General features: G+C 51.0%; 1 protein-coding gene across 1 annotated transcript; it reads left to right on the top strand.

Moving 5' to 3' along the window:
- Positions 1-7,492: 7,492 nt before the first annotated feature.
- Positions 7,493-10,317, top strand: LOC135980114 (maestro heat-like repeat-containing protein family member 7). The gene is made up of 5 exons (XM_065580178.1): positions 7,493-7,628; positions 8,216-8,371; positions 8,771-8,893; positions 9,523-9,622; positions 10,036-10,317. Exons 1-5 carry the CDS (start codon positions 7,515-7,517, stop codon positions 10,104-10,106), a joined length of 564 nt encoding a protein of 187 aa, XP_065436250.1. The 5' UTR covers positions 7,493-7,514; the 3' UTR covers positions 10,107-10,317.
- Positions 10,318-11,117: the final 800 nt, after the last annotated feature.

Genomic DNA, 11,117 nt, shown 5'->3' with positions numbered 1-11,117 from the left:
TGTTCCCAGCCTCCCTGGCAGCAGCTGGGCTGTGTTTCAAACAGTCCTTCTGGTTTCCCTCCATAAGATAGGAGTCCCTGCCTCCTAGACTTCCTCCTGGAGGTGGCATTTACAACAGGCAGTCCCTCCACCTCTCCTGCAGGCAGGACTCCCCCAGTCTCCTCCTTTATGCTGGGTTGTAAGTTAGCCAACTGTGGGGCCTTAGCCAGATTCTCCTGGTGGCCCTTTTTCCCCAGTCAGTCCTCAGGCTCAGAGGGTTCAGGCATAGGTGCTGGAACTGGGGGAACGGGGGTGCTGTAGCACCCCCTGGCTTGAAGCAGTTTCCATCATATACAGGGTTTACAGTTTGATTCAATGGCTCTCAGCACCCCCACTACACAACGTGTTCCAGCACCCCTGGGTTCAGCCTTCTCCTGCTGGTGTTTTCTCTGCTAGGAGGGAGGAGGCAGCATGTATGCTGAGCCCCTTCCTAAAGCTCATCCCGATTCACTGGGAGAGAGGGGAGTCCTGGCCCTCCCATTTTGCAAGGCTCCTGGTTCCAGGTCCTTATAGAAACATAACAGGAGTTCCTCCTGAGCACGACTTATTCCTTGGACCACTTCTTCCCTACCAGTATTTCCCAGCTCCTTACGTATATCAGACATCTCAAAATCTGACAGGGCCACGCCACGTGACAAGGATGGGCTGACCCCTAGCACCGCTACCTTTACAGGGACAGACTATCCCCTCCGTTTTGGGGCTACTCCATAATGTCCTGACAAACCCTTGGGGGAGGGTTCCATTCATCGCATCCATGTTGGAGCTCTGAGAAACCGCTGTGACACTGTCTGCCCTGGTGCCAGCTCAGGATAGGGTTGCAGGCTAATTCACTCAGATGCTAACAGAAATCAAAGACATCAAAAGCTATTGTAGTGTAATCAGGCAGTTCACCTGTGTGTTTGTTTAGTTCAAAGGAAAAGTTAAAGGAAACACTTATCTTTATAACCTGTTGATTGCTATTGTATTGTGTATATCCCTGTAATTAGTTAACCCTAGATCAAAAGTGTGCGTTGGTGTTAAAAGATGAGAATGAACTTGATGTGTAAAGTTTATGAAAACTAATGAAGGATTCTTGTTTGCTATTACATTACATTGGCATCGTGTATATCCCTGTAATTAAATTACCCATCAAACACAATTGGAGCCTTGGAAATGTAAATGAAGAAGACTGCTAACTTCAAAGCAAGGGCTACTGTGTTTGACAACGGGAATTCACAGACTAAGTCTGAATTTCCTACTCATCAAAACCCACTTGGGTAAAGACACTGTTCAGATTGGTTTCTGGAAAAGCTATAAAATAGATGTCAAGGAATGATCCTGTATCTCTGACTGTTTGGACTCTTACAGAGAAGATGCCAAATGCAAAATGGAGATCCCCAGAAACATCTGGGTTCCTGAAAAGACTTTTAGGAAACCAAGAGATTACTACATCTCCGCTATCATTTGGGATTTACAAATTTTGACTCACCTGTTAATGTATTTTACCTGCTTTAACCTCTCAATAACTCTCATTTATTTTTCCTAGCTAATAAATCTTTAGTTAGTTTACTAGAGAATTGGCTGCCAGTGTTGTTTTTGGTGTGAGATCCAGAGTACCAATTGACCTAGGGTAAGTGACTGACCCTTTGGGGTTGGGAGTAACCTGATGTGGTGTGATTTTTGGTTTTAATAACCTTTAATCACAAAGTTCAGTTTGTCTGGGTGACAAGATAGGCTGGAGTGTCTAAGGGGACTGTCTGTGGTAAGACTGTCCTTGGTAAAACTGGTACTGTAATCCAGGAATGCACAATTCTTACTGGCTTTGTGAAATCCAATTATAGAATATACTACTAGTTTGGGGTGCCTGCCCTGTTTTATGACAGTCTGATCTAAGATTGGCACTCACAGTTGTGAACCACTCCAGAGAGCGTGACAATTGGCATAGTCAGCACAGGAGTCACATGCCACAGGTCAATTGGGCTTAAAGATCATAACCCAACACTATTTAAAGTTTAAATTTGATATGGAGAGTTTTAAGGGTTAAAGATGAGTTACAATGGGTGAATCACAATCCTATGAGAGTCTTGACTCAAAAAAACTTGAAAAAGTATGTAAAGAAAGGGGGCTATCTGTTAAGAAGAAAGCCGCAGAACACGAACTGAGAGATTTGCTCATGGACTTTGTCCAAAAAGCAGGGTCTCAGCCCCCCTATACCCCAGATGCAGAAGAAAAGGCCCCTCTGAGGCACTTGGAAGCCAAGAAACAATGCAAGCATGAAAGAATGACGGTGGAAGTCCAAATGAGGGAGCAGAAAGATGCCGAGGAAGCTGATGAAAGAGCCACTCTTCTCTTCATTAATTTATTCTCTCCCATTCTTAGTCCCATGAGGCATTACCCCCACCCCAAGCATGCTGTGTCTGCAGCCCCTGCAGGTCAGGAAGCTCTGCGAGATCCGAAATCAAAGCTAGGTCCCCTGTGTGGCAATGCAGCCTAGTGTCACCAGACTCCACAAGGCAAAGCCTTCAACCTGCCAGTGCCCGGCTTCCCCCGCCCTGCTGCTCAGGGCAGTTTAACTCGGTTTGTTTCTCTATGAATCAGGGGAGTTTCATAGCACATAAGCAGGAAGTCCTGAGAACTGATGCAGGAGGGAGTAGGATTTCCAAGTAAGCTTGTGTCTGTCTTGTTCCCTCTTCAGGCCACATGCGCCCTCTATGAGATGATCTCGGTGAGCAAGTCCAGAGATGCCATAACCCGCCTCTATCCTCAGCTGCTAATGGCTCTTCTTGTCGAAATCCATTTCAGCCTGGGACAGAGCATAACAGGGGATAAAGTCTCTGGAAGGGAAAACAGCCGGCAGAGCCTCCACACCAGGTACTGCGCCTACTGGAAAGTCAACGGTCTAATTACATGGACAGTCATAGAGAAGTCATAGTTCTCTTCTCCAGCTCTCATGTGGCCCCTGCAGGTTTTCCATAACTCTCTAATTCTGAGGGAGTTAGCAGGCAGGGCTTAGGTTGCAAGGGTGTCTCTCAGTGGTAAATGACATACCGACCAATGCACTGCAGAGGAAGTAGAAAGACTATCCCAGCAGCTATGGGGAGAAATTAGTGGGAGCCAATTTGCCAGTGTGTCAAAGGAATGTGGGTCCGACACTAAAGGGCTGAAGTTCTCCTGTTCTGTGACATTGACATGCCCTAGTGCTGATGTGCAATTGTCTGTAGGATTTGCTCAGAACTCTTTCTCTTTCTTCATATTACTAAATTGTATTACTATAGTGCCTAGGAACCCCAGTCACGAACCTGTGCCTTCCTAAGCTCTATTTAAACCATTGGTGTGTCTTTCCACACACAAGTGAATCCGTCACTCCCTGACAGACCTACCATGAGGGGGCTCCTGGCACTCAGTCACGCTGGTGTGTTGTTTGAATCTAGCTCTGCAGTGGAGGCTATAAAGATGCTGCTTCTCTGTGTTGGCTGCCGTTCCGAGCTGACTGTTATGGAGAAGGAGCAAGGCTGGATCCTCCTACAAAGCCCCCAAGATCACCTCCGTGGGGTGAGCCTGCTGGCCAGGTAATACACAAGCATTTTCCATGCAGTCAGTCCTGCTAGTGGGGGCAATTCCAGAATGAAACATTCTTCACTTCTGGGCTGCCATGTGGCCCCAAGCTGACCCCTCACCCCCTTGTTGCAGAACGTGCTTCTTCCCTTACTAACAAAGGTATTTCTGCTTTGTGTCACAGAGCCATGGTGCACTATGCTTGCCCTGAGACCACAAGGATGCTGCTGGACCTAGTGATCCCACTCCTCGACAGAGGTGATAAGAAACACAGGCTGACCATGATGGCCTTCTTTGTAGAAGTAAGTTTCATTAGCTGATGAGAGTAATTCGGTCTTGTGTCCTAGATTAGTGAGCAACTCCTCAAATCAAGCCTTTGAGACTCATTATTGCGCTACATAAACGATGAGCTTTATTGGTCATGTCCACATTGCCAGGTGTCCATGCAGCACTGACTAGGCTGCCCCAGTCCTGTCCCAGCACGCTCAGTGTAAAATCTGAGATGGATCCTTTAGGGGATCATTGGTTGCTCCAAAGTTGTAATCAGGAGCCTGATGGGAATATCCAAGAAACTAAGGTTCTGTAGAACAGCATCAGCCTGGACTCTCCCGAAGGGCAGCTGGGTCTCCTGTCGGCATCAGCCTTTCTGCAGGTCCATGAAAGGTTCCTCCCTGCGAAGTCACTAAGGAAAAGCAAAGAGGGGCATTGAGAGTGGGTATGGAGGAGAGAGGATCATGGTAAAAGCTCCCCCAGATGCAGGATCATTAGCTCTGAATGTGGTGAGCAATCTTTAACCTTCTCTATTGGATGGGTTAGTTAGAGGCACATCACCAGGAATGAGGTGGCTCTATAGTCCATCGCTAGGTTGTCCTCCCCATTTCCACGGGTTCTGTCTGGCTAGTTCCTATTGACAGTTTTCAGGGATTGTCTCCTCATCTAACTCATTAAGGGATGGGGTTTAATTCTCTCCTCACCAGGAGTCCAATCCTGGGCCCATTGAGATCAATGGCAAAACTTCCACTGACTTCAGTGGGGTCAGGATTTCAACTCAGGGGTTTGATTTCTCAGTCCCAGCTTTCGCGTTATCTCAGAGCGGCTTGTTCTGCTTCACAGGGTCACCACGAGGGGTTCGGCTGCTCTTGGCAAACCCCCAGATGCACAAGAGTCCGCCATACAAATGGTCACTGAACATTTTGTTGCCCTACATGTTCTCCTGAAGGGTAGAGCAGCTCTGCTAACGCCTCTGGCTGAGTCTAGTGCTAATGGCCAGGAAGTCAGTGGGAGGACTGGGTGTCACACACAAAGTGGGGCTGATGTATAGCAATGGACGGTACAACATGGAGGTTATGATGCCTCTCCACAGAACCGACACACAAAGTTTTCCAGTAAGCACTTGCTGCTGATTCGCTCTGTGTTGTTTTCAGCTTCTGCGTTACGAAGAGGCCAAGAAGCTCCCACATCCAGACACTTTGGACCGTCTCGAGGAGTGGACAAAACACCCCAGCCCAGTTTTCCGTTCACTTGGTCTAAGAGGACTCGGCATCCTGGCAACCCAACCAGGGAAGGTGAGAGCCCAGGCTTGGTTAACTGTAAAACGACAAGGTGGCTGTGACCCAGTGGACTGAGTTCTGGGCAGGCAGTGAGGCACAGTGTTCTGAGCCCACCTCTGCTGCTGGCTTGCTGACCCTCTCGGTGCCTCCATTTCCCCAGCAGGAACGGGGATCACAACGGCCCCTCAATGCAGATCTTTCCTCGGAGAGTATTTTAGATGGGATTTTACTGCTTGGATTTCAGGTGGACGTTATCATTCTCCTAGGGCTACCACACGTCCGGGTTTCCTCGGACATGTCCGGCTTTTCGCTCTTTAAATAGCTGTCCGGGGGTGGATTTCTAAAAATCTAAAAATGTCCGGGATTTCCCCCCAGTCGGCTATTTATCGACCGAAAAGCGGCTGACAGGGCGGCCGAGCGCCGCTCGCATTGGGGCCTCGGCAGCCAAAGCCCCTTCCCAGCTCCCCCAATCCCCTGCAGCCTTAGCACGCCGCCTAGCAGCGCTGGGGGGCAGGGCTGTGCGCCTATGAGGGAACGCGGCGGTGGGGCTGGCAGCGGCGGCCAGAGCCCCTCCCCCACTTCCCCCCCTCCTCCACAGCCACAGCACGCCGCTCGGCAGCACTCGGGCGGGGCGGGGCGCTCCTTGGGGCTCGGAGCCAGACACCTGCTCTAAGCCGAGTGGCACGGTAAGGGGGCCAGGGAGTTGGAGAAGGGGGGCAGTCAGGGGACAGGGAGCGGGGGGGGGTTTGGATGGGTCGGGAGTTCGGGGGGGCTGTCAGGGGGGCAGGGGTGTGGAGAGGGGTTGGGACAGTCAGGGACAGGGAGCAGGGGGGGTTAGATGGGTCGGGGATTCTGGGGGGGCTGTCAGGGGGCAGGAAGTGGGAGGGAGTGGCTAGGGGGCAGGGCTACCCCCCCCAATGGAGTGTCCTCTCTTTGAAAGTTCAGATAGGGTAACCCTAATTCTCCCCCATGCAAATTACCCCAGCAGCATTCCTGTTCCTTCTTGGAGAGACCATTCCTGGTGCTGTCACAAAGGAAGACCTTGATTGGTCTAAAGACCTTAGCGAGCACACAGGGCCCTGTCTCATCGCCCCCTCCAGTGGCAAGACCCAACATTGCAGCACTGCCTCAGTTTTCCCCTCCTCGGCTTGACTTCACAAATACCTCGTTCAATAACACCCGTATTCAGGCTCATTTATTAAGACAGACAAGCCTTTGAAGGCCAAAGATAAAACCCTCAGAATCAAACCTGACAATGTCCAACAGACTAAAAATTAGAAACAGGATCTTCTGCCATTACCACATCTCCTCTTCTGAGCTCACTCAACAAAGGTTCCACCCTGTCCTTAGTAAACATAAGAAAACTTAACTTTGGCCCCCTTCCTGGGCACCCCTTCTGCAAGCTTTTTGCCGCTAGGCTCTGCGGAGTACTTTGTTCTCTTGGGGGAGGACTGCTTCCCAAGGCTTCCTCCCTGGAGGCCCTTTTCCCCCATCAGATTCCCCTTGCCTTCCCTCCCAGGGTACTCTAGGAGCCACTCCCCCCTGCTCCTGCTTCCCCTTCCTTCCTGACAGCCCAAAATAGTTCTCTCCTCCTCCGCTGCATCTGATTAATGCATGGAGCTGGCTGGCCCCAAAGTCTCTGGCCCTGAGAGAGGCAGAGCACTCTCTTAAAGAGTGTTTGTGGCCCTGCCCCCAAATGATATTTCAATGCCTTGCACTATCAGGTCCAAGTTTCTCAAACTTTGCAGAGGGTTCAGCTCTCACCTAGGACTCCCCATGGGCCAGGTTTGATTTTTTCCCCAAGTTTCACCCTTTGGGGGATTGTCTGCATGGGAAAAGAAGGTGGCTAGAAGTTTTCGTTTGTTTGTTTGTAAGTGGAAAAACTGCCCTACAGCTCAGAGACGCAATCACCCCAGGAAAAAATCACAATTGACTGGGGAGACAGCATGGAACATTTCCATCCAAAAAGGGAATGTTTTTAGGAGCGTATCAAAAGGAGCAACTAGAATGGAAACTGTGTACCAGCCTTAACTATGGAGATTGCTGCCAGCATCTGCTATAATAATAATTAATAGCACGTAGAAAAGAGAGAAAAGCCCCGAAGCAAACCACAGCTTTGCCCACCCTACACCAGAACGACCTGGGACGGGGTTAGGATTCACTGATTGCCTCGTCAGGCATCCCCATCGATTCTAAAGCACCACGCCTCCGACTGTGGAGACGGAGCTTCTCTCTGACTTGGTGCCACGGGGTAGAATAAACACAGCCCTGGCACTGTGGCGTGTACTCACTGGAGGGCTGGGAGATCTGATGAGCCCCCCCATGTGTGTGTGTGTGTAGGTGGAACAAGTCAAGGTCCTGCTGCCTGCCATCCTTTGGGGTTCGGATGAGATGGATGATGGGAGTATTCTGGAGGCCATCTCAGCTGTTCAGAACCTTCTGCAGAGCCTGGATGGGAGTGAGCTCACCAGCGTGGCCAGGAAGCTAATCCCCTTATTCGATGCTGTAAGTCAGGATCTCTTGACCTGCCCATCCCCGGCCAGGCAGTGTTGTGACACTGGAGTCGTAGTGGTGGCATATCTGACCTGATCAGTTCCGAGCCATTGCCTGGGCCTCAGGCATTGGTGACACCTTGGTCTCTCGTGTTCTCTGTTTGTGGCATGCAACCGTTTGGTCTCCTGAGGACTGATCTGCTTTAATCTAACTCAAGTTAACATGCTCAATGTAGTGGTCATGGGGTGAAATGTAATGTCCTGTGCTTTGGAGTCTAGATGAATGAATGACCCTTAAATGCTATGAAACGATGAAAGTGTTGAACCCATTAAAGAAACCCTCCAAAGAGCCCTTCACTGTGGATGGAGTCAGCACTTACAGGAGGCCTCCAGGGAAATTTAGGAACCACTGTCCTAACCTGTGTTGTCTGCCCCTTCACCCAAACCTTTCTGCAAATGGGTGCCCTCTTGGTGGGCAGACCATGGAGTTATTAGTCAGACTGGCCCCTATCTGTGGTTTGCATTGTGCCGAGCTCACCCTGTAAGGAGAGTGTGAAGCTCCCTCAGTGAGATCCCCTCATGGTTGTGTGTCCATCACAGGTGAGACCCCAGGTGCGCTCTGCTGCCATCATGCTCTTTACAGAGTTGCTTAACACGGTGAAGAGGAGGCAGAAGCCCCTGCTGCAGGAGGAAGTGACCCGCAGCCTGGTCCCACTGCTCCTTCACTTACAGGACGAGGACCCTGACGTGGGCAAGGTGAGTCCCGCTGCCATGTGCTCCCTGGTGCAGCAGGCCCTGACTGCTCCAGCTCTCCTGCTAGATCTGTCTCCAGAGCCACCTCCCAAAAGTGAAAAATCTCAGCCCTACCTGCTTACCCAAGCAAGTTCCCTGGCCTTCAATGGACACACAAGTGGAGATGTTTTATCGCTCCCAGCAGCCACTTCCTAAGTCACTGAACTGCAGCCACCATGAAGATCAAACTCCAGGAGCCTCCACTAATAGGAACAAAGAGACACCAAGGGTCAGCAGGATACCATGTGACCCCCACATTCCTTTCCCTCATTGATCATTTCAGCTGGCTTTTCACTGCAGAGTGACCACACATTCTAGCTCTTCTCATGATGCAAACTCTCCTTGTCCCATTTTGTATTGCAGAGGTGTCAGAAAGCCTTGGCTGGGTGTTTTCAGCTCCTGGGATGGTCTTGTCCTAAGCAGATTAACAGCAAGAAGGCTTGGCACACCCATCCCCGGGTGGTGGACAAGATCTGCCAGCACTCTGTAAGTGAACAATCGGCTTCTCGTGAGTGCTGCTTCTAGATGTGGGACCGGAAACGTGTTCCCTCACTCACTGCTCTGATTGCATGTCTAGTACTAGCATACTGCACTCTGGCTTCCTCTTAGAAGCACCCAGCTCCCCCACTCCTCCCAGTGCCTGTCAGATCTGAACAGCCAGACCTGGCCAGGAGTTCAGTACGGAGGTGAAAGCTCACAACATAAAGAATCAGTTGATGGCAAAAATGCCTTCCGAATCCTGCAGGAAACTGGATGTCCCCATTTTTCACCTTACCCCAGCCCATTGGCCACTTCTGCACCGTATTTCCTATGCTCTGCACCCTCTCTAATGTCCTCCCCAGATGAAGCCCATACAACCAGGCTTCAGTGTTCTCTAGTGCCAGGCTCCAGCCCTGCAGTGCCAGCAGCTCAGACACCAGCAATGTGTCTGGTGACACTTTGAAATGGTCATTTAATGACTCCCTGGCATGTAGATGGTCGCCCCCAGGATACATGGAGATGGGAGCTGCATTCTTCCCACCCCTCCAAGCCAAGCAGCTACCTGGAGATGAAATCTCTCTTCTCCTCACCCTGCGGCCCCAGCAACAAGAAGCTTCTTTGGTTTTTATTCCTAGGTGCTGAAGCTCAAGAGCGTATCTGACATCTTGCTCCAATGTCTGGATCACCTCCAAAGCCCCCAGGCTCCAATACGACGGGCAGCAGCCATCTTTATCGGTAACCACGACTTTTCTTAAGCAACTTCTATCTGAGAGGTTGTCCCGTGTTCTGCTTGGAGGGCACTAGCAGCAAGAATTAACCCCCTGGGATCCTAATGTCTAGATTTCCTGCCCTTGAGGCAGTTGGGCTGGGGATTATATCAAAAGGCCTGGAGCAAATTACAACCCTACCCTCCAGCTCCACCGACTGGAATCCCTGTGGGACTGCAGCAATACCATAGCCATTGGCAATCAGGCTCTCTATATCTTCCAAGACATGAGCCTCTTTGTCTTGGAGCTTGTGGACTTGTCTGATTATCCCAGGGACCACTTGAAAGCTGTTTTGCTTGTTGGAAAGACTGACATTTTTTAAAAGGTAGCCCCAGGGTAGGTGAAAACTCCTGCAAGATTCATTTCCATTGTACGTTCCAGGTTGCACTGTTCAAAGCTCAGAGCCCGCCATGGTCAGGCAAGAGAAGGAGCTGATACTTCAGTGTAAGTAGTTGCCACATGGCTGTGTTTGCATGTGGAAGGAGAGCTCATGCTCCTTGTAGAATATCAGGGTTGGAAGGGACCTCAGGAGATCATTTAATCCAACCCCCTGCTCAAAGCAGGGCCAATCCCCAGATAGTGTTTGTTTGTTTTTTAAACCCCAGTTCCCTAAATAGCCCCCTCAAGGATTGAACTCACAACCCTGGGTTTAGCAGGCCAATGCTCGAACCACTGAGCTATCCCTCCCACTTGTGAACCAGTCTAGGAAAAAGTGCAACTCCCCTGCCATGCTGCTGCATTGAGTTCAATTTAGACCTGGCCAGAGGTAGTGTTGAGAGAGCCTGGACATCAGTCCCAGCTTTGTTTTCTCTGATGTCAGGCGTCACTTCCATCTCCAGGTGCCAGAAGGTTTTACCAGGAGAAAGTAAATGCCAGGCAGGGTGAGAGGCCCTGGCATGTGTCAGGGAGATGGTGCTAAGGAGGTGGATGCCCCAGAATGCAGTGGAAGATGGTGCTGCCAAGGGCAGATGTCCCTGAGGACTTAAGTGGTTATCAGCTGGCGATGACACTGATAGCCCTGGTGGGTCCAGAGCATCTGGGAGGAGTTAGTTGCTGTGGAAGATCAGGGGCGGCTCCAGGCACCAGCGCAGCAAGTGCGTACCTGGGACGGCAAGCCTCGGGGGGCGGCATGCCGGTTGCCGTGAGGGAGGCAGTCAGGCAGCCTTCGGCGGCATGGCTGCGGGAGGACCGCCGGTCACGCAGCTTCGGCGGCAATTCGGCGGCAGGTACGCTGAAGGCGTGGGACCGGCAGATCACCGACAGAAACGCCGCTGAATCCGCGTGACCAGCGGACCGCCCGCAGGCATGCCACCAAAGGCCGCCTGACTGCCGTGCTTGGGGTGGCAAAAAACATAGAGCCGCCCCTGTGGAAGATACAGAGGCCCATGGTGCAGGTGCTAGGGCATGCTAATACGATATGTGTTTTGACCTGAGCTTCCTCTCTCTGTCTCAGCTCTCAGTGG

The sequence above is a fragment of the Chrysemys picta genome, unplaced genomic scaffold (genome assembly GCF_011386835.1).
Source record: "Chrysemys picta bellii isolate R12L10 unplaced genomic scaffold, ASM1138683v2 scaf1877, whole genome shotgun sequence".
NCBI lineage: Eukaryota > Metazoa > Chordata > Testudines > Emydidae > Chrysemys > Chrysemys picta.
Note: the sequence above shows the minus strand (reverse complement) of the source record. Positions and strands in the feature narration are given on the sequence as shown.